This window comes from Paramacrobiotus metropolitanus, unplaced genomic scaffold (assembly GCF_019649055.1).
Source record: "Paramacrobiotus metropolitanus isolate TYO unplaced genomic scaffold, Prichtersi_v1.0 Parri_scaffold0000141, whole genome shotgun sequence".
In the NCBI taxonomy this organism is placed as follows: Eukaryota; Metazoa; Tardigrada; class Eutardigrada; order Parachela; family Macrobiotidae; genus Paramacrobiotus; species Paramacrobiotus metropolitanus.
Window position 1 is genome coordinate 132577 of NW_026570361.1, and position 24533 is coordinate 157109.

The window sequence follows — 24533 nt, forward strand, 5'->3', positions numbered from 1 at the left end:
ATTCTGGCGCCGTGGTTTTTAATCACAGCTTCAATGCGGTTACGAAGTACATGCTATGCACGGTATGTGCTACCTGTGCCTTTGCTGCAGTTTCCCTGGCATACATATATTCTTAATAGCATAGCTTTACATAAATCGCTGTTTAGCCACAACGTAAAGATATCAGTAGTACGAGGAATTAGTTTGGCAGGGTTATTATATGCGATGGCCGTACGTTAAGCTAATTTAATTCATTGTTACTGCGTGCAGTTAATATTAAAACAGTAGATATGTAAACCGCACGGGTTTACTAGAACTGAACAAGTTTTTCAAGCATCAGCAGCAGTGCGTTAAACAGTAAAGGAAAAAATATTAATATGGTTTAGTACAGTTAAATTTAGGTGACAGGGAAACAACGCTGTTGCACGCACCTTCGCAAATTTGAAGTGATCCTGACTGAAGATGTCCGTTGTTTTCTGGTCCGAATCGAGGACTTCCGAATCGCGGGCATTACACGCCTATAGTTGATACAGTATAAAAAGGTCAAGCAAACTACAAACAAGGAGAAAAATTGAAGCATGCTGAGCGCGGTAACAACAATTACCAACAATTTTTACAAAAACATTCACGTGTCATGAAAAAGCCGCTAGGTTTTGTGTGCATAAAGCGTAGCAGATGCCGTTAGTAAGATTTGTCATCACACTGCGCTCCGGATTGGTCAAAACAATCATACGGCACGTTCCCAAGATAACAGCTCAAAGAGCTCCGTCTTCTGAACTTACCCGCCTTCAGCACATGCGGCACATTGATGCAGTGTTTAATATACACCGTCATTATTATTTGTGCTTGTATTGTACTCGTAAGTACTCGTAAAAGTACTGCACATTTTCTATTACATCTGATTCGCTCTGTTGCAAATTATTATGAACATATTATATTAAGTGCTGGCTCACACATTTTCAATCTCCAGAATTATGCAGCGCCGCATGCAAGCAGATTACTTCCGTTTAAAACGGATCCGGCTCCATTTTTCATAGCTGCAGCAGAGCATCAAACCCGCATGATTTAACCGCTCTACTCGTACTGTACAAAATTTCGACAAGTGCAGACTAAGAGGGAACAGTGTTGATTCGTAGGGATTTCTTGAAAATTAGTTTTTTAACCATTCTCAGTTTCTTAGGACTTCGTGGCTTCGGAAATGTTCACAAACAGCACGAGCAAAAGTTGACATTTATTAATCAATTGAACGAGTGTCGTCATGAAGCTTTGATTGTAATCTGCCGAACAAGCTTGCTAGTTACAACCTCTGCGAAGCTGATCCGCTATTTCGGCGATAGATATCTCTCTGTGACGAACAAAAACAGGCTGGATCCGGTCACTTCCTGTGGAAGGAGTATCTCGAGGCCGGTTTCGGCAAGCCGGTTCACGCTGGTTCTGTAACTCTCCAGTCGACTGACCGTGCATATGCTTATTCACGGTGTCCTTCATCCGTGGAACAGCATCATATGCAGTGCACCACGGGCACTTGTAGAAATCGCGGTTGTGATGAGACCGCACAATATTTATAGCGTTGGTGATTCGCGCGTGGTGCTCGTTCAAATCGTAGGTTCCTGTATAGAACCAAAAAGATTTATTACAGTAAAAGTTTATTTAATCGTTTACAAGTATGTTAATTACAAAGACTGTGGTATTCGTACTGTAAGTATTCAAAACTTCACCGGCCCCTGCCGTTGTTTGATATAAGCCCGACCGAGCCCGACCGGGCGGAAAAATATTAAATGGTGAACTTCGAAAAATCGTGTTACCGTGCAATACACGGTAATACATTGCACGGTAATACGATTCGTTTATAAAGTTCACGTGTGCCTAAGCCGGACTTGCGTATTGCACTGACTACACATATACTGACGTTTTCTTCATGATAATTATATCAGGTCTTAAGTAAAAGAAGGGGAGAGAGCACTCGAAAAAGTGTTTATTGCACAGTGATGCAAAGTAATTAAAGTATAGGCCACCTATAGTAGGCCGCCTAGCTGTTTCGATCAATGCTTAATGAGTGATTGTTTCCAAAACTACTGTGAAATTTTTGTTAACAGCGGTTAAGCAATAATAATTAAACTTCCTTGTGGAATAATATTATACGCACAGAAGATTACGATATATTCGACAATAAAAAGGCGACGTATTAAAGTATTAATCTTAAGCGAGAATACATAAGATACTTGCTTGTAGGTACTATATAATTATGTCATACAAAATTAATGTTGACCGTATGCAAACAGTAAACCAAAAAATTTCAATTAGAAAACGTGAACTCTTATTATTGATGATCGAATACAAAAAATAAAAAATCTCGTTTAATTTTTTATACCTGGTAAGTTATGATGTTGGGTGTCATCATACAAAGGAGGCAACCATCCGTTCTCTGCATAATACTGTGCAATGTCCACGACTGTTGGCTGCCACTGTACCAACACAACTTCTCTCCCGTTGATGATTCGGCTAAATAAAAGAAGTAATAAAAATTAATAAGGGAAAGAATTTAAAGAAATAATAATAAATAAATAACCATGAATAAACAATAATAAAAAAATTTAAGTAAATTTAAGTAGATTAGTCAAAATAAATTATCAATAAATTAAAATATTATCAACAATTAAAATATTATCAACAATTATCAATAAATTAAAATATTTGATAAGTAGCTGTTGTTCAGCTAGTTAAGGATCGTACCGATAAACGGCTTGGCAAGGAAACGGCATGTTGCCATCCGCCAGAACATACTGGTTGGGCGGTCCCGCAGGGAGTTCGGCTGCCTGTTCTGCTGGCTGCGCTGCTGGCTGTGCCGCGGGCTGTGCTCCTGTTTTCTGTCGCTTCTTCGTTTTTTTAGCCATCGTGAGGTTTGAGCGTAAAAAGACCTCGTGTACACAAATATTAGAGCCACAATTTTACACAAATTTCAGAAATAATTTAATATTAGCTTTTATGCAATTTCACGATGTGCTACTACAGTTCATCAGCGAATGCTTTTCGCGACTTTAGTACAGTAATTAAATACTCCTTGGCAACAATTTTATGACTGTGTTTCTTGTACGAAAGGATGCAATACAGGATGTGGCACACATTTTGCCTTCGCTTGAAGAACGTGCTTTTTTGTACCATTAACAATAATTATAAAATATAGAATACAGCGGATTTTCAGTATCGACCTTTAAAGTACTGCTAACAATGAGCAGAGTAGTGGGCAGAGTATTAGAGTAATTGTTTCATTGGACTAGTTGCTTTATCATATGACTGCAAGGCAATCTTTTTCTGTAGAAGGCACTTGACATAAAGGATACATTTTTATAAAGGACTGTAAACGGCCTTGCACAGGCCATCACTGAAAGAATTAATGTAAATCAGCGAGAGCAAGGGATAATTAGAATTTGCGGTCAGACAAAACACTTGCGCTTTATGCTGTGTAGGTACATCCGAATGTTAACGTACTTTTAGATACTACGATTATTATCCACCTTGCTACGAGTACAAAAATTACGAAAAACTGAACTAGCAAGCAATCTCACATAATAAAATATAATATAAAAATTGTTTTATGCTTTACCCACGACAAAAAAAATTTTAAGAATTAGCTCATGCGGTTTTTCTGTATATTACACGTTTTCCCAAATCACACTGAATACTGTTACGCATGGCCCGCTGTCTTAGCCTTGCAGATACCGATACACAGACTTGCAGGGAAAAGGGATGGTTACATCAGCAAATACATAATCTCTCTCGGGAAGGGGCGAAGCCGCCGTGCTTAATCTTCTCTTTGGAGGCATAAACGTGAATCAAATATCTATAATTATCGTAGAGAATACGAATATTGGATAGCACACTACAGAAGCAAACTTTACTAAGATAAGTCAGAGGCCGCCTATTTCCGTAGTCGGCTGAGGCTGTGCATTCAGTACAAATTTTTTGCTCTTATAGGAAACTTGTGACTGTAATGAAGTCAGATTGCACTGTACTATGAAAATTATTAGTAATGTTAAATTGGGCAAATTACTATTACTTGATGGTTAAAGGTCACGCTGTTGTTTTAATCGCTGTTGTTTTTAGACTCGGTCTTACAATACGCGCGTACTTTTTCGCGTGCTTTTTACGTTTCACATATTTATGACCTGCTGGAACAGCGTCTAGGCGAAAACACAAAGCTCCCTAAATACTTTTGGTCAAAGCATGTGTTAGCCATAAAATTAATTGCCTCACCCCTCCGGCCCTGGCTCAATTACATTTTTCTCTACTTTTGGCCTGTGCAAGGCCTTTGAAAGTCCTTTACACGAACAAGACTCCAAATAAAGCATCACTGTAATGGCCTACAAAGCAAAACAGTTTTCCCAACAACTGATCAGATCGATATCGAGCAAAGATTTTTCTTTCTTTGAAACTGAATTATGACAAGAGCGTTATTACAGGGAAAACCATTGACGTTTTGAAGTCGGCAAACAGTGTGCTTCACTCTACATCGGCTGTAAGTCGAACATTTTATTTCATCGTTATACCGCTATATTTAGATTGCTGTTATAAAACAGATCCGTTTCTGTTTTAGTATGGCGAAACTATTAACGCACCGCCCTCTGGAAATTCCGCACTGTCTCCACTTGTTAATGGGATGATCGGCGGCACTAATTTGCCGACAACTGAAAGTGCACTTCCGGCGGCTGTTGCGCCAGCGTCAACGGTTTCTTCCTGGCCATTACCGATGCCGGCAATGAACTGGTTCGACCCTTACAATCTGCAGAACATGGTAATGCTATTCATTTTTTACCGAATCATTTTTTACCAAATAATTTGTTTTTGGTTCACTGTTTTGATCCTAGATAAAAACCGCCGTCGATTCAGCCACCAAAGACCTGAAGGCGGAGTTCGTGGCGTTAGCGCAGGATAAGGACAAACGCATTCAACTGCTGGAGGATACGGTATCTCAAATCTTTACATTTAGCAGTATTTAGCAAAACATAGCTTAAGTGTCACTTTCGACAGATTAATGAACTGCGCTCCCGACCGCACGAGACGACTCCAGTCGCTCCAACGCCACTGCAAATGGCATTGGTACGTATTTTAAATAACAATTCAGTAAATAGAATAATTTATTAGTGCGGTCGGGCTTGGTGGGGCTGATTTGCGGTATTCAAATCTATTGTTTTACAGGAAGCCATGAAATCAAAAGGGAACGCCGGTAGCGCTATTCGAGCTGGTGTGAAACGCCTTTTTAGTGAGGAGGAATGCCGCACGTGTGCCTGGTCTGATCGCGGTGTCAAAATGAGCAAATTTCGAACGAGTGTTTTGGATCCAGTAAGAGTTGGTCAGTTACGAGGTGGGTACCAAGTGATAAAGTTTCACAATTAGGGTTTAAATTCAGTTAATTTATAAGGTTTTGTTTAGAGCTGTATGGCCAATGGGCAGTGTACCGGAAAATTCCTGGCGGAACTGATGAAAAGAAATTCCAAGACAGCGTTGTCGGCCATCTTGATGTGGTACTGAATGAGCATAAAAAGCGCCTGGAAGCCGCTGAAAATGCCGCGAAAGCCACGGGAAATATTAGTCCTAATTCGGCTTAACATTTTCAATGGCTGTCATTGTAAACATGGATTCATGTTACTGAAGCACTCCATAATTTTTTTCCTGTATTTCATTGATTAATTTGCATGCATACAATGTACCTAATAATTGTGTTATTACAGCGAATTTTTCGACACTGCTTTTTTGCTGGGAATTTAACTTCGTGTGTTTGTGGCTTCCGTTCCACGTCGTGTTGTTAGAATCATTCATTCATTTTGTCAAATTTTCCTGTTTGATATTACACACATTGCAATCGACGCACCTGATCATCAACAATAAACTGTTTAGGATTGTTAATGCAACCGACTTCCGTTTTATTTAATCGATGAAAATTTGCAACCTTTTTCGTAAATATTTTACAGACATATTGTAAAAGCGCTTTTCAATGGCTCGGATTAACCAATAGGATTTATTCGAGAATTCTTTATTAAATTTGCAATTGGAGATTCAGAAACCAATGAAAAAAGGAAAGCTCTCACATAAGGTCATGTAAAGACCTTTTTGTGTCCAGATTTCTAAGCCCTTACGCAGCCTTGGTGATGGGCAATTGTTGACGGCGCTTATAAGCTCCTTTTATTCGGAACTTAAGGAGCTTTTGCCTTATGATATGCCTATAGCTGGAAGCCCTTTTAAAGGACTTCCAAAAAGGACTGAGCAAGCCCTTTGCCGACCCAAAATTTAGCGACGGGATCTAAGCGCCCTTCACCGCTGCTCCGCATTAGCGCATCGACACTTTCCGGTCCCGTCAGTCCGGCCATGTGGAAGAGCATGAGCAACAAAGACCTGTCGCCGGTACCATCGGACGCGTTGTAGTTGATCAGCACCATCGTCTCACACACGGTCATCCAACGCGACAGATTATTGAATTTAAACTGCCCATTCCGCTCGTCTGGTCCCAGAAACATAAAAGAACTGCTGCCCGCCATGGCGCTTTCATAGCCATTCTTCGTAATAAGCAGCGGCAGGCGAAAGCATTTGTCCCTCAGGAAATAGTAAATCTTCCAAATTTTCATTGTGAAATCCCATCTGTCTTTGTCCCGTTCTCTGTCATCAGCCGTTCTTTCGTCTACCAACGCCAGCGCACGGGTTTCCTGGGAAACGGCTCGTTCGAGCATTGCTTCGAGTTTGCAGTTTGTGAACGAGTCAAATGCAATGTGTATCGAACCATCCCAGTCTTCCGTTGTGAATACTGAAGAGATAGTAAAATAACAAAGCGATTCCGGACGTAGTCGTGCGAAATCAGCCTCCAGAACGCGCAAACCCTGTAAACGACACAGTGCAAAAATTAAGGTAAACTACGAATTTGCGACCCTGGGGTGCGAATAGTTCAAACGTCCTGGAGGAGGGGGGCTTATTTTAGGGAGGGGGCGTTACTTCGGGGGGTAGTACTATTTTTCAAACAGCATTTTTCGGAAGGGGCCGCTATTTTTCAAACAACTGCGCATCCTGTTCTATTGGTACTGAACGCAGTAGATACCGGTATTTGCAATTTCACAACCTTACAGCAACATTCTGAAGCATCGCACCACATTATTTTTGTGACTGTTGGCTGTTTGATCATTAAATCATAACAATTATTATGAGGCAGTTTGCAGTATATCTATCATTTTGTGGCGCTTATCATTTAATAACGGCCCCTGGGCGGTAAATTCGCGGGGATGCGCTATTTTTAAAAACAGGTTATGGGAGGGGGGCTTATTACGGAGGTGGGGGCCTTATTATGGTGGGAGGTGCAAATTCATAATTACGGCATATGTGTGAACTGGCAGTGCTTCGCTGTATTAAAGCTGCTTCATCTGCTCTCGGCCTCACAAAACTGTCGGGGCTAAATATACAATAGTTTATTGTGCGTAATCTATACATAATATTTATCATATGTATTTTGGTATCGGATCAATCGGTAACGATTCGGAGTGAATTCCCAGCATGAGAATGCTTCTGCTGGCTTAAAAATTTAAACGTTTAACCAGAGAATATCACTTACTGACTGATTCGTATCTGAGAAATGAAATCCAGACTGAGAAAGATGCTGGCAAGGACTGCAGCCGGCAGACAAAAGATGGGCAACTCTTCCAAATCTGCAAAAATACCAAGTGTAATTGTCACTCCAGTAGCACTGGCACGTCGTGCAGCGGCAGTGAGGGTGAAGACTTTGATCTTCTACTTTTATAGCTACGCGCAGCAAAACCGACGTATGCACATAGTGCCGAATCTTGGAACACTATGCAAATGCTCGGAGGCGTAACAGTCAACCGTGGAAGGAATGCCAGTCCACGATTAGCCTAGGCGTCAACCGTGGATGAGTACACACCATACGACAGCGTCACAGCGGTCAAGTTAAGCGCGGACTGGTAGCCTTCCACGGCTGAGAAAATCGCGCATTTGCAGCGTTTGAAAAGTGTGTGGTATGTGGCTTCGCTGCTGAAGTGCTTTGAAAAACCATTTGTTTGAATAACTATAAAGAGAAAGTGGATAGAAGTCCAGACAAAACAATAGCCTTTACTAACATGGATCTTTCCTGGCAACAGGGAGTCCATTTTTACATTTTTTTTTGTCGACCTGGTTTTTATATCGGCATCCATTAAATAACAATCGTAGCTTCCCTGCCCCGCCCATGATGTGCTTACCCGGCTGGGAAGGTACCGTCGGCAGACTCGCGGCAACCAACGTGCCGGCTTGCACAAACTCTCTTGACATTTGGTCGACGAGATAACTCTGGCAAACCGCCTTTAGAGAATTTTCAACCCAGAACAAACTACGCCCCGCAGCGTCACCGCGCACTTCGATACAAATGAATGTGACAGTATCGATTCCCGCTTGCACAAACACCCGACAACCGACGTCGAACCAGTAGTCACCAACGGTATGATCATGCACTGCCGAGCAGTGGAATCGAAAATAGTTCGCTGATGCCCATCCAAATCTTTCTATGCGGCAGCTGCTTTTGCACGGGTCACCAGGTCCGAGAGCTATCTGGCAAGTGCGGTATAGGTACTTGGGCATAAAGTTCACATTACGCAACTGATACGCCTGGTCGTAAGCGATGACATGCTTTTTGTACAGAAGTCCTTTAGTTTTCTTGAAAAAGCTTCCCTCTGCATTCGGTGCCGGCAGCTGTGCGGTGAGCTGGCGCACGGGTACGGTGCGGTGCTCAGGTGAAGAGCTCTGGTTTGGCTGATCGAGGCTGACAGTGCAAAACATGCCAAAAATATCCTTAATGACAACAGCTGGTCGGAAAATTAACGGTCCGCCGGCTTCGTCACGCAGCTCCACATGCACGGGAAGGCTGGGCAAAGGTTTGAGACGATAAATCTCCAGAAAATCATGCGACCAGAGATATTTAGAGTGAATCCATTGGGGATTGATCGTTCTGGCATCGAAATCAATGAAGAAGTGGTCGCCGTCAATATCCTGAACATATCCCAGCCACCACTGGCCCGTGTCGCGCTGCACCAGCACCGTGTTCCCGTAATTCATTTGGCGGGTACCCGAGTTCAATTCCCGGTAGTAGCGCAGTGTTGGGGCCATGTCGATGTTGAGCGTAGGAAGAGGATTTGGCGTACTCACCAAGTCAGTCGACGGAATTAGATTAATTTTGGCAACTTGGCGCTCCTATTTATTATCTGGCAGCAGTTAAATATTATCATGCGTACGAAACGCGGTAAACTGGTCTGTGATCGGTACTATTCAGAATCCACTCTGCGTGCACCAAAATAGAGAAAAAATTCCACAAAGCTACGAAAAATCTGCTTTTTATGTAGGTACTGGCTCGGTTTACGCACATGTATGTATATCGCTGTACTGGCAACGTGTGGTAAATCATCATTTCAGCGTACAGTGAAAACTATTACTGCGCAGTAGATGGAGAAGCTGGGCAACTCGTAAGCGTCACATTTCCACAATAACCGACTTAAATAGAATGTAACGAATACTATGTTAAAGAATCTTCGAAAGATTTTGAGTATATTACGAGGTCAAAGGGTCGTCCTGCGTTGAATGCATGAATGGAGCGAAGTCGGATGCCGGATTTTGAGCAGGAAGAAGGAGGCCTTATTTAATTAAGCACGTTCTGTATGACAGCCGCTACCAACTTGCTCATATTTTGCCCCGCTTATTGTAAGGTCGTCCTTTTGAAAACCAGCAGCAACAATAAGCGGCTATTGTCATGCACTAGGAAGTAACATGCAGCATAGCGTGGTGGTGCAGAGATTATAATAAAATGATTGAAATGATACATTCGGAATCTGTCGCCAAAATCAGGGAGAAAATTAAAATGTACTGCTACTATTACACGTCCGCTACATATTTCCGCAGTAGAAAGTAGAAACGCTATAAGTTTTTTGGCCGTTTCATAATTGAACGCGCACATTTCAAAGGCTGTCGGAATGGCCAGTTGCTTGAGACACGGTAACTGGTGCGTGCGTTTACTGGATGGCATCGCTGCTGTCCGGCTGCACGGGCCTACAGCTCTCGCGCCGTAACATTTGTCGGCGTATTTGTGCACAGCGATTAGCAAACCACACCTATTAAAATACCTGCTTATTTCCATTGAAACACAACATTCCGCAAGCAATGTATTACTGTACCTGTATTTGTATTACTGTACCTGTACCTTCAGTCACAACAGCGATGTGCAAGGGGATTTTCATTCAGACCAATACTGACCTTTCTCGAGCTCCTCGATGTGTTCGTCGGTGAATGAGGCGCGTTGACGCTTAATGATGCGTTTTAACTTTGCTACAAATCGGGCTTGGGCATCGGCATCTTCTTTGGAACTATTATTATCCGACGGCGTGTCCGCTTGATCGCCCGATGGCATCTTTTCTTCTACAAAATAATAAGAGCGAAAATGAGTGCGGGCCATACCTTTTAGAGTTAGTACAGTTTCGCGGCTTTGCGCCTAAATAAAAGGTGGACCGAAAATGTTAAGAAATGGATTTTAGCCGCTGGTACGTCATCGTAGTCACCATGTACACATTGCGTCAAGTTTTTTCGTGAACGGTTTGTAATGCTGCTCTTTCACTCCGATACCACGGCGATTTCGAGTTCAGTGAATTTGCACCGTAACGTTGTTGCTTGTTTAAGGCGACCTTCCCGGTGGAAATTTTTCTCAGTACCTTTTTGGATTGCTGAGTCGTTGTCTGACCCGCTTGTTCCGGTCGGCACGTTGGCTCCGACTCCTACATCACTATCAGTAGCGGGTGCGAGAGGGTAACCGGAATTCGATGATGCACTTTAGTGGCTCCGGCTTGCCAGATAGATCTCGCGGTAAACCATCCACATCCAGACGGTTGCGGCGATACAGGCCAGTAGCGCCATGATGTGCAACGGCAGGTAGGCGCGTTCGGGGAAGAGGAATGGCGCGATTGTCAGTGCCGCAGAACTCCAGGCAGTGCTCATGACAGCTAAGCCGATCTGCATGTAGTGCAGGTTGGCTAGCGGTGTGGCTTCCCATTCGATCAACGGTTGGTGCACCGCTTCGGTGTCCCGCGAACGTTTGTGTTCTGCGGTACAGTAGTCCCAGCAACAGTACCCGCATAAGACAAACAAGATGATTATCATCATCAGCGGCAGGCCAAAATGAATGAACGCAGCGAAAGGTGCCGAGACGAAGTAGCCCAGCCAGCCGACAGCCAGTGCGCCAGAGGAGAGTTCGTTGGTGCCGTCTGGGAAAAAGGTTGCATAGGTTGTGTTGTCGAGGTACGGACGCAAGTCCACCCAGTAAGACTTGCTGGCGGTGTTTCGATGCAGCATCTGCAACACCCCCCAAATTCGAACTGGTGCAAAAATATTCACTTTTTTCTGCGCTGACTAGACTCATTTCACCGGCTTCGTCCCAAAAAATGGGGTTTTGACGAAGGTCGATTAATATGCGGTATCAAAGTAATTTTTGTTAAATCTTTTCATCGTCCTGGGTCGTGCCCAAATGGAAATTTATTGGCAATACCAAATTTTTTATCTTTGCGATTGTACGGGTTCTAGACATGCGAATAAAATAAATTGTGAATCTCAAAGTATAAATAACCATCTAAAATGAGCGAATACATACAACGATTTGCGTCTTATTTTCGGCGCTGTCTGTCCCGTTCATCCCTTCTATTCTGCAGGTCGACAAACTTGAGCCTCTAGGAAAACACAACTGCACAACCTGCTGGAAAATGACGAAGAGATTGTTGGGATAGCTGAGGTGGAGAAGCAATCCCAGGGCGATAAACAAAAAGGGGAAAATCAACTGTCGGAACATGATCGCTCTAGTGACCACTATCGTCATTTCGTCGTCGCTTCGGTTTTCTTCGGCTTGATCTTTTCTGTAAAGAAAATTAACATTGACTGCCTGACGCGCCACGCATTACATGATTACAATTTATCCTTCCAGATTCCTTTTTAACAGACTTGGCAATTTCTTTTTATAGACTCGACAGGTTGTGGAGCACCAGATTTACTGGGCTTATTGCCGGCGAGATACTGACTAATTAAGTGATAATATGCAAAGAATACCGCACAAAAAGGTAAGGTCAACCAAGTCATGCAAATATATGTTGTTCTACAACACTAAGAGCATTTTTCATTTTCTTTCAAACACATTGTCAGAATCTATTACTACCCGATGACCATAATTGTGTTTTTTATATATCTGTATATCGGAGTGGTCACGCGTTCTATGTGGGGTACAAATTCTGAATAATGCAGAATATTGCTCAGAACTGGAGGTTTGACGGATCTGCAGTAAGTTTTACTGGCTGCAGATACCGCTTGTCTCCGTTTGGTGGTTTTGCGTGTGGCTGAAATATCGCCGGTAAAGTCGATGTTTCCGGGTAGTTCTGTCGAGGATACGCATGGCGCCCATACAGCCCTACAGTGTAAAGGAACGAAATATGGGTAGACGAAAGCAAACAATATAGTTTTCAGAAAATGCACGACATTACATTAAGCAAGTTTCAGTCTATAAAAATTCCCTGAATATTTAGAGGTGTTTAGACTAAACTCTCTAAAAATTGAGAGCTTTAGAGTCTCCGAAAATAATGAAAAAAATCATAGTTTGTGCCACTGGTACGCAGTGACTACGAGGATGGTAGCACTTTTCATTTGAGCACGAAATATTTGTTTACGGAAAAATTTTTTAGTACAGCTTACAGAAATGGTCGAAAGAAAATCCCGATCCGAGATGGAATTCTCACCAACCCCGCGATGCTTGACGCGCAAAACACTGCCCACCCGCCCACCACCAGGCAGGTAACTGGCAAAACACCGGCATCCCCGGCAACCGCCCGGGTTACCCAGATGGCCAGATTTACGGTCAGAATCGGCGGGATACACAAGGACACAATGTACGCAGCGGTGGCACCGGCGACCAGGATCCAGCGGCAGCATGTACCGCAGTTGGTGACGGCAAGGAAGCCCGCCGGCGTATCGTGGATGGCCCAGGTGGGCGTGTTCACCATCAGACTCCACGGGAGAAGGATACCCAGCGCCACTGTGGGCATGACACAGAGCAGTAGAAGAAATACGGGAGCGACCAAATCGAAGCCCAGGGCGGGATTGTTAGTGATATCGACGGACGCGTCGCAGAGGATGTCGAGAAATGGGAACCACGGTCCCGCGCTGCGCAGCCAGTAACACCGGTAGTAGTCGCCCTCAAAAAGGCAATTTATTTTTATTTATTCTGCATGATAACCGATATGATAACTCAAACTGTAATTAATGTGACAAAATTATAATTCAGATAAGATCTTAAAAATAATAATACTATAAAACAAATTCATATCTTTTCTCACATGATGTGATCCCAAAGGTCAGCATGTCCTGCTGAAAAGACTTCCTTTATGCCTTAGTGGATTAATCTGATAATCAATAAATTGGGTGGTATTCAAAGTAAAATAAATAATAAAATTAAATTCTGGATTTTAGCAGTCGTTTACACGTACTGTAGATCGAATTTTAACCGTACACTTATTTTTGATTTTTTTAAATTTGTACAGTCATTGAAGATTTTTTTTACAAAATTTTGGTTTCGAAGTTATTCTAGTTCTGCTATTTGAACACAAATTAGTGCTAAATAGCAAAAACCGCGGTATTGTTTAAATTTAAAGCAAAAGGCTTGCCTGTTGAAGATCGATCCACAATACTGAGTCCAGTCCAGCCATCTCCGCCCGGATATCCGTGCGTGCTTCGCGTAGATGGGGAAACGCCAAGCGCATCAGGAACCGCGACACATCCGTGCACAATATCAACACCACAATGCTTTCACACAGGATCTCGGCGTAGCGCCAGGTTTTCTGACGCAAAAACGGCTGCGACATGGTGCCTATCCTGACTGTTAATGCTTAAAATAAAAATGTTTTCCTCCAGCTCTTGGCCAAGGAGAAGATAAGAGATGCCTTGGCAAAATGGAGTAGCGCTGAATACAATTACATTATAATAACAGACGTTGTGAAGGAATGCAATGCAGTTGCATGCACGCCGCTCTGCTTGTCTTTTCTTCCAGTAGCGTGAGGGCTTGTGCGAAGATCGACCGTTGCTTGGCGGCAGAGAGGAGCAAACAGACACACCAGATTAAAGAGTATATTGTAACGGCGGTCTGTATCTGCACAAGATGACCAGTGGCCCGTCTGCCGCTCAGTGCGAGCCAAGGGGAAATTCTACACAGAGCGAGACTGGGCTCGGGCCTGTGTACCTTCCATCTGGACTGCAGCTAAACTACTGGAGCATTTACTTTATTCTTCGAATTTATCTCCGTGCAGTACAAAGTTCAAACGCCGCTTTTCGATCACACTGTTTCGTGCTTCAGTGTCTGGTTTCTTGGATTAGGAGCATAAACAGACTTCTGTAATTGGTACTGTTGAAAATGTTGTTTTGTTTAATCGTAAATATACCTTGATATGTTACCGAGCCATGGAAATAAAGTACATCATTAAAAACAGACTCACGGGCATTCTGACACTCTAGTTGGTCAACCGTCAAACGGTCATTGCATAATGCATGCGTTATATGTGTTAGTGTTTCAATCGACTTTTTCGTGAATATAATAATAATTAGGGAGTAATAGTTTTTTATGAGTAGCAGCATTCAGCGACAATCACCGCTTAAAAAATGATCATCCGAACCGCATTCAACGTGTGTCAGCCGGGTCCGTACGAGTATAGAAACTAGCACAACTTATGGTTTCGATATACCTGTAATTTTTTACACAGCCGTGGAGAAGGAAAAAGTTGTGCGATATTTACAAAACTATATGTGATGATGTGACATAGCAACGTGCGAACAGCAGCAGCGTAAGCTGCCAGTATGACTGTGGAGATCTAAGTGAATAAATGACTTTGTGAAGCCGTGACAATCTGGCGTGAAGGAATCGAGCTCATTGCCGTTTAAGAGTGATAAAGTGTTTACGAACAGCGTGGTTATGCCTTCGGGAAGTGGTACAGCCATGCTGTCGGGAGGAAGAAAGGAGGACACCGGTGGATTGATGAGGTTCGAGCCAGCCGTGATGACCTGGCGATCCTGGCAGTATCGCTACAAAAACTACGTAGCACTGCACAAGGTCACAGACACGGCCGAGCAGAAGGCGGTGTTGCTGGACGCCTTAGGCGTGGAGGCGCTGGAGATCCTTATTTCCATGTGCCTGCCTGGCAGTCCGGACGATTTCACCGCTGGCCAGCTGGCAGATAAACTGGAGCAAGCGTTTGTGAAGAAAGCGCTGAAGGAGACGGAGTGGGCGTTGTACTTTAGGATAAAGCAGGAACCTGGGGAGACGCTCCTGGAGTTCTCCAATAGACTGCGCCGGAAGGCGACTGTGGTTGGGTTCCCTGCGACAGTCCTGGAGCAGAACATGATGGCTGCATTCACCAATGGACTGGTGAACGAAAACACCAGGCTGCACCTGATGTCAAAGACACGCACCAAGTTGGAGGAGTGCTTGGAGATTTGCGAGCTGTACGAGCTCGCCCGAGAGACAAAGAAGACCACGGAGACGGTGGATGTGGCGAGAGTCCGCGATGGGCGTGGCCCGGATAAAGGTCACGGACCTAGTGGCCGTGGAGAGAGGCCAAAAGGGCGGGAGGCCCAAGGCGACAACCGCCGCGGCAGAAGCGGCAGTGGGGAGAGAGACCGTGAAGGCGGAAGCCAAACGGCACGGTGGCCATTCAGTGGCGGATGTTACGGATGCGGAGAGCGCGACCATCGCAAGGCCGAATGTTGGGCAAAAGATCTGCGGTGTGGCAATTATGGCAGGTATGGCCACATTGCCAGGGCCTGTCGCGCCGACCCGAAGGAGAAAGAGCAGCAGAGGGATGGTGCACGGCGCACCAATCTGATAGAAGAAGAGTTCGATGTGCTACAGGTTAATGTGGATAGTGATTTTGACTGTATGGTTAAACATCAGCCTAGTTACACTAGGCGAGCGAGCAGCCGCCCCTGGAGATGCAGCAAGGACGGAGATGCGGTCCTGGATACTGTGCTAGGCGAATTGGCTGCCTTGCACACGAAAGTGGACGAAATGGCACGAAGGAGCATAGTAGCGACTCCACGATACTGGAGACCGGTGGAGCATCGGCGATATCAGCCGGAGCAGAACCGGTGCGTGGACAAACTGGCGGCGATCAAAATGGCAGACTGCGACGTTCAGCAGAGCGAGGTGGCAGTCGGGGACGGCGGAAACACTGACGAGGTCAGTAACGAACAGCCAGAAAATGAATTTCCGGCAATCGGAAGCGAACCCGAGAAGGAAATGGAAACGGTTTCAAGCAGTGGACTGGTTAAGACTCGCAGCCAAATGAAGCGGGAGAAGAAACGGAAAAAGAAGGAAGCAGTGAAAGATACCGATATTTTGGATTTATTTTCCGATTAATTTGGTGTTAATTCTGGAATTCTTATGTTCAAATATCGTGCATTTTCTTTAGTGTGTTTCACACACTGGGGAAGGTGTGATGATGTGACATAGCAACGTGCGAACAGCAGCAGCGTAAGCTGCCAGTATGACTGTGGAGATCTAAGTGAATAAATGACTTTGTGAAGCCGTGACACTATATTTACAAAACTATGTATAATTTCATGTATTTGCTGCTGATCTAACTTGAAGTACATGTGTACTCGCATAATTATTATAATTCCAAAGCGGCACTTGCGATCAAAATATTTTATGACGTTCTGTAACCCAATGAGTGAAGTACAGACGGGTTAATAACTTGGCCTACGTTGTACTTTAGTTTTACAACTGGATGTGGCGCACATAAACGTTTTCCCTTCAGTGTGCTCAGAGTAGTTTGCTGCAAAACTTTCTTAAAATAATACACGGGAAACGAACGAAGCAGTAGTTGTGATGAAATAACTGATTTAGATGTCGAGAGCCAACGGATCAGCTACCTTCCACATCCCATCTTAGCTTGGGGTCTGCACTCTGCAGTATCTGGGTATCATCACACAACTACGGGTGAGTCGGCAGGTCTGAAACAAAAATTTTAAAAAGTGACGCATTTGCTGTAAGGTTTCTTACCTTGTTCTTTAACGCTTACCCGAGTAGGCTTCTTATCTTGCCACTCGTGTATCGATCTTTGTACGCATACAACTCCCTTTACTATACTGCAACAATTTAATCAGGCGTAACAACCAAAGCAATAATCATTTTGGTTTTGGTACAGAGTTTGTATCCGATAATCGATACTTATTAAAGGTAATTAACCAACCTTATATTTTCCTATGCTTCCTTATACATATTATATCTGATATTATTTCTTATTACGTGTCAGAAGATGCCGGTCGGTTTGCCGCCCAGACAGCAGACTGCCGGTTTGCCGCTGACGGCTCACCACAGATCGAATAAGGTTTACATAGTCCATCTTAGTAATTTTGTCGTGTACTAAGTACAGCACTTTTTTAATGTACGTACTTTTTCTTATTAAGCACCAGCATTGACGGCATACTAATTTTCGGCGTCCTTCGGTTTTCGTCGCTGTTCCTCCTGTTCCTCGCTGGACACAGGTGCACCATGAACGCAACATCGTTGTACTTTCGCCAGTTCTTCTTGAATACTCGCTTGGTAAACTACGGTAACACGGTGTTGGTACAGCGTGACAACGGCCAGTGGTGGCTGGGATACGTTCAGGATATTGATGGCGACAACTTCTTTATTGACTTCGACGCCTACTCAATCAGTCCCCAATGGATTCACTCCAGCTGCCTATGGCCGCATCGTTTTCTCTTCAGAATGTTTGAAACGCACGACGGCTCCTCGGTTCACGTGGCTATGCGCCATGCAACCGGCGAACCATTGGTTTTCAGACAAGCCACCGTTGTCCGGGGTGGCACGGAGGAATTCTTCGCTATTCGCATGAATGATCAACTCTCTACCACCTCGTCTACGGAAAATCATATTGTGCTGCGGAATCATATCACTAAAGATCTGCCGGTGCTCGGCGATGGTGGAAGCTTCTTCGGGCGAGACACTGGGTTCGTCTACAGAAAACATTTGGTCGACTTTCCCAAAGCTCATTTGTTACTCAATAAGAATCTGATCCAAACATTTGTGGTCCGTAAATGCCAGTTAGGGTTGAGCCCAGGCGATGGAAGCTGTGATGCAAGCTGTCCGTTCGCCAGGTTCTCCTCGGAGGACCGGATGGTTTTCCAGTGTCGAGGGCTGCATGAGCAGCCTGAGAGTGGTCATTATGAAATTGATGGCGGTTGTCGTTTGTTTGCGCGACTGGGATTGGATACGGTCGTGTTCATCTGCGCTGAAATGCACGGTGACGAAACCGGGCGCAGTACCTTCTGGAATGAACCTTCCCTGAAAGAAGCTTGCGATAATTTCCTCGCAAAGGGACTAGCACCAGCGCCTATTAGTAAGGACCCCGTTCCCTATGATACAGACCAGTTTGGTAAGTCTACCAGATTTTCTTTTGCGGAGTACTTCGACACAGGTACTGCAGTGTTGTTGTTAGTCAGATATATTGCTTTGCCCAGTAATTCGCGCTGAGCTCCGCTTTGATGATCATAAAAACCAGAAAAATTCATCAATTTCGTAAACAGTGTCGTCCATAATACAAAAGTAACAGTATGATTCATAGTATCTAGCTCGTTACCGATTGGAGTGTTGATTTCTCGCATTTAAAAAACTAACACAAACTGCAACTTCTAACACTTTTATTTTACTGGCATTCGGTAGATATGGAGGACATGTCCATTAAAGCGCTTCCGCATCCGATTCTGGGCTGTATAATGCAAGGTCTAGACGTGGAGTCCCAACATCAGACAAGCAGGTAAATCTCTGCCATGTTTAATCGCTTTTGAACTACAGAATTCATCCCGTTAAGAATGGTAAAATTATTTAGAAATATTACAAATAATCAGTTAGACTCTATTTGGCTACTATTGTATCCGTATAACCGAGACTGTTCTATATGCCCTTCGTTTTACTGTACTCCGTACTGCAGCCCACATGATAACTTTGATATGGCCAAAGATGAAATTATATTGCCAAAGTTTACTGTTTGGTAGAGTGTGTGTGTTGTGGCGGATGCTCTCGGCAAACTACGTCGACAACCGGCACATTCTCTTTGATCTCTGTACAGCGTGCGGCTGGAAATCAACATATGCTCCAGAAGATTGGGACTTGTCACAGGTTGATGGTCAGCATCTCAAGTATAAACTGGGAACCATGCTGCAGCGTGTACGCCCGCAATACACCCGCACGCTAGCGCTGACAGAGGACCCATGGCACTTTCACGCAGAGTTCCATCTTGCCGAGAGAATGTCGGTAATCCAAGCCGTATTGCAACCACAAAACGTGCGACTGCCGTTGATCATCCTGAAGAACGTTCGGGATCCCGTTGAGCATCCGTATCATTCCGACCTATCCATCCGCCGCAATCACACTAACAGCCAATTTGAATGTCCGTTCTTGTATGATTTCTCCCTTGTCTGCGACCAGCTGGTGTTAGTGGACTGCCTCGTGTCGGAAGTAATCATCGGATCGGCGCAGCAGATATTTTTTGAAGTTGTTGGATTAACTTTTCCCGTATCGGAGGAGCCGTTCCTTCGACAAGATCTTACGGATCTCTCCGAAATAATCATTCCGCTCGTGCGCTTTAACTTCAATGAAACGGCCGCTGAACAATGCCGAATTCTCTTGGTAGCGGCCAACGCTCACTGTCCGGCCATCAGCCCAGGTGTGCGCGATAAGGTCACCGCCATTCACGCGCGCTGGGTTAGCACGGTGACATATCCCGATGAATGGACTGGTATGCGGACTTTTCTACAGCTGTAAGTGGCGCTAACGCAAGATGAATAACAATAAAAATATCCTGCGTTGTATTCTCATTTGATAGATTTAATTGTCTTCGCCTGGAGGACAATCCGCAAATTTGGGAAACGATGGATCTGCGACAACTGGACTTTGCATCTTTGACAAATATTACGTTTGCCGCCCTCGATGGTTGCTTCAAAGACTGAAGCTGGACACTTGCATTTTTAACTGCTCCATGATTCATTACGTGTTGTTGATCGCTACCTAATTATCCAGCTGTACTGTTTTAAAATTTGTTATTTTAAAATTCATGGCACCTTGACTGTTCTTGTCACCTGAACCATCCCTAAAGCTTGTGTAGAATTATTTCGAAAAGAATAATTTTGTTCGCCGAAACAGCAGATTGACCAAGTTTGTTTGTTTGTTTGTTTAATGAGCTTAATGTCTACAACAATCAGGGATGTCCTGCACGAGGTCATAGACTAACATGGGAGATAAGGCTATCGCATTAGCGAAAGCCTTACATTTAAAACATCACAAATATAGACAACATACAGTTTTACAGTAAACAGTAATGATCAACATGAAGTTGAAGGAAACGCTTAGTCCATTTCAAATCCGCCCATTTAACCGTATCCAGGCAAGAATCAAAACTGTTAATGCGGTTGTATGATTCATGGGGCAGTCTGATCTCATTCCACAAGTGCGCCATTAGATAGGCAAAGCTCCGTTCGCTGATGAACTTCCGTCCGTCCGAGGCGCACGTGTCCACGGGTTCCACTGCGTAGGGATGTTCATCAAGGGACGTTATCTGACGTGTTCTGCCTGCAATACAAACGGCGGCAGCACCAAGTTTTTCCCGAAGTTTGAAAAATTTCTCCCCATAAGGTACAAGACGGAACACCATCTTGTACATCAGGAGCAGAGATTTTCGGATGCGACAAAATAACAGGGACTTGTAACCCGCTTTTTTTAACGTTTCGGCATACTCAAACTTGCAAGGTCCGAATCTGATACTTTTTAAAAATCGGTACTGGCAGTCTTCTAACTGATCAATCAGTAGCTTATGTTGGCAGAAAGCTACGGAACTGCCATAATCGGCTATCGGTTTAACAAGGGAATCGTACAACTTCGTCCGAGCTGCACTGTTTTGATATGGAAACAGTGCGTTTAGGTAACGAATGCGTTTTTTCATGCGGGTAGCTAGACTTTCGCTGTTACGTTTCCAGTTTAGATGTCGGTCCAGGTAGATACCTAGATACTTTGCATTGTCCAATACGGGGATATTTTCACTGTTTAACGTGTACACACTATCTGGCACTTTTATACGCTTTCTGGTGAATCTTACATGAGCGCTTTTCTTTGCATTGAAGTTTAGCTGGTGTTCAGCCGCATATCTAGAAACAATGTCTAAAGCTGATTGAAACACCTGCTCGTCTTGAGGAGACTCAACTTTTTTTAGAAGGCACACATCATCAAGTACAGCATTCACTGAATGCACCACTCGCTACGTTATCAACTTCAAAGAAACTGTTAACATAGCCTTTGTGTTCTCTGATTTCGATCTCAGGACACATACAGAGTTACCAACATCCAAAGCCACAACAAACTCGGGAAAAAGCGTAAGCACTAAGCAGTAACAATGCAAAATCTGGATAGTGAAATCACAAGGCGTGAGGAATTATACTGTGGTTTCAAGGAACAGCGCCCTGTTCAGTCTTGAAAACATCGATCAATGGCAACTAAGGTGATCTTGTTCAAGGAAGCCACATCCATTTGGCGGAGATCCATCGTGCCCCAACGTTGTGGATTGTCATCATGGCGAAGGCAGTTGAACCTGATGAAGCACTAAACAACTAAAAATCATTTTCTTATAGCTAGGGTATCAAGCTATTGCAACTTAAACTTTCAGAAAAGCTCGAATATCTGCCCATTCGTCCGAGTAGTCCATCGTCAGTATCCAGCGCGCATGCAGCGCAGTGGCCTTTTCCCACACACGCTGACTGACGGCCGGACAGTGGTCGTTGGCCGCACTCAAAATACTCTTCGCTGTTCAACAGCCGTGTCCCGGAATGAAAGCGCAAAATCGGAATGATTATGTCTAAACGATCCCTAGTGGGAAGCACACGCTGGTAAGCTTTCTCAAAGGCCATCAGCGGGGGTACATCATTAGCGCATGTAGCCGGCAGGAAGGTTGACGGGTTGATGGTTGACGCTCAATGAAGGTCATCAACCTTTCTCTAAAGGTCATCAACCTTTCTGATCAACCTTTTCTAAAGGTCATCAACCTTTCTGATCAACCTTTTCTTAAGGTCATCAACATTTCTGCAGAAGGTTTTCAACCATTTCGCCGAAGGCTATTCTCCTAGCTGTCCACCATATCTTTCTGCTAGCTGTTTTTCTGTCTAAACTTGCTTAACCTTAACACATTCTTTCTTGCTATTTCTTTCTTGGTATCCATGCACTCAAAAATGGCGCCATGGTGTGCATTTGGAGGAATTGTCGGCTATCTGAAATCACTTTGCGTAATAATAAATGCGCTCAGGGTAGCCGAAACCATACTGCAGAGACTGCCTTTTCTTAACTGCTCAGTTACACTCAGGGCCGTAGCGAGGAGGTATGCGTACGGGCGCACGCATCGCCCTCCGCGGCTAACTTCGGCTTTTTATTCGCCGTCCGAAACTGGCGCACGGGCACGCGGGCGCAAAATTCAAGGGACTTTATAAAAACGCAACGGGCGCCAATAGCAGTGAGCCCGTGGCGCATGTGCAGTGCCGTGTTTAATTTGTTTAACCTTTTTGGAAATTTGGCACACAGTGCCATGGTAGACTTTGACATGCTGTCGACTGTGAAACGGGGGCCGGGTCTGTAGCAAAGGGATAAAAGGGGCGCAGTTGGCGTAGACTCAGAAATCTACGGGCGCAGTTAGCGCAGACCGAACTTCAAAACGGACGCAGCCGATATGCGCACCCTTCATCCTTCGGACCTAGCTACGGGTCTGGCTATACTCACTAGAAACTAACTGAGGCTGAGGCTAACTGAGGCCGGAATGCACAGATGCTTTTATTTTGATTGCCCTGTTCGGGCTACTTGTGCACTGTATCAGCAACAATTTCCCGAACCTGTGTGCTTAAAGATTACAGCATTATACGCACTACCGCGTTTTGCAAAGAAGGTGGACTCACCATGGTCGGATGTGGACGTCATTGCACTGGTATTCTTAGTGAGGGTTGTTATGGTAGTCCAGCTTTCTGTCGAAAGTTATAAACTTTCCTATGAAAATCATCAACCTTTCTCAAAAGTCATCAACCTTTTTGTAAAGGTCATCAACCTTTCTGTAAAGGTCATCAACCTTTCTGTAAAGGTCATCAACCTTTCTCTAAAGGTCATCAACCTTTCTGTAAAGGTCATCAACCTTTCCGTAAAGGCCGTCTACCTTTTTTGTAAAGGTCCTTCCTTAGTTTTGCAAGAACGCATTATACAAAGCCCCACAAAAAAGTCATTTGCGGTCGGAGGTACCAGTCGATAGCGATAAAAAATAATTAACGCTGTGTCTTTAGAGATACAGCGCGGCAACGCGGTTTCTGTCATGGGTACCGTGGAGAAGGCTGAAATGCTTAATAAGCTTTTGTTTTTCTAATAGCTTTTTAACACGGTTTATTGTGTTGGTTTGAAATAATAAAAATTATCTCTTTCTTCAGGTGACATTGCTCATCAGCTGGCTCCCTCCATAGACTCGTGGCTCGTGCGTTTACCTCTGGTCTTTTTCTCTTGCATACATCTTGGTAAAACCTCACGATCAACACTGAAAAAAGCAGAGAAAACATTTAGAAGTTTTTTGGTACTGAATACATAAATTGCTGTTTGAGGCAAAAAACGCCCGATGAGACTACGAGAGTAATTTTGATTTGACAGACTTGACGTGTGGGAGTAGGATCACACGCCGGAATGTACGTACGGATGCTGACTGTCCGCGTTCCACCTGCAACATAACGGATAATCTAGTCAATCAATGCTGTGATTTGCTGTTCTCTTTTACTAGCGGTGTACAGCTTAGGACAAAATGGTCGCATACCCACCCAATATTTAATAACAAAACCAAACAGAGTACGACAGAAAAACAACCAATGCGCACAAATAAATCTCCATAGACTCGTATAGTAACTTTACCACCGCAACAGGTGCAAATCACAGTATCACATTTTAGTACTTGCTGCGTGCCCCGCCATTACAGAGGCACGCGTTTAGACGATTTTTCATAGAATTAATCAAATTTTCGCAATATTCTGGAGTACACACTTCTTCCCAATCATCTTTTATCAGAGGTTCTAATTCTCGTAAATTGTTCGGGAATTTCCGCGCCATAACGTCTTTCATTTGTCCCCAGACATTTTCGATCGGATTCAAGTCAGGCGATCTTGCTGGCCACGGCATCACGTTGATGTCTTCCGTCTCGAAGAACTTGTTCATATTGGCTGCGGAGGTGCGACACGGTGCGTTATCGAGTTGTTCCCGTTTCCACAGGCACCAGTAGATTCGGTCTTCTTTATGCTTTGAGGTTAGTTCATCGGCAACTACTTGACTTCTCCGTGCACCGTATTCCTGCAGTCTTCGCAGGAGGGTTTTGTGAGGGAGTTGAAGAGTTGCTGCGCATTAACTGCACTCAGTGTTCGGTTTTCTTTCAAAAAATTTGTGCTGCTTGGTCTTCTTCGGC

The 24533-nt window shown here is 44.2% G+C and overlaps 1 protein-coding gene across 1 annotated transcript; it reads right to left on the reverse strand.

Annotated features, from left to right (window-relative positions):
- Positions 1-1090: 1090 nt before the first annotated feature.
- On the reverse strand, positions 1091-2945 carry LOC129599257 (uncharacterized). The gene is made up of 3 exons (XM_055497447.1): positions 2713-2945; positions 2351-2481; positions 1091-1589 (listed from the first exon to the last, which is right to left on the reverse strand). Exons 1-3 carry the CDS (start codon positions 2871-2873, stop codon positions 1273-1275), a joined length of 609 nt encoding a protein of 202 aa, XP_055353422.1. The 5' UTR covers positions 2874-2945; the 3' UTR covers positions 1091-1272.
- Positions 2946-24533: the final 21588 nt, after the last annotated feature.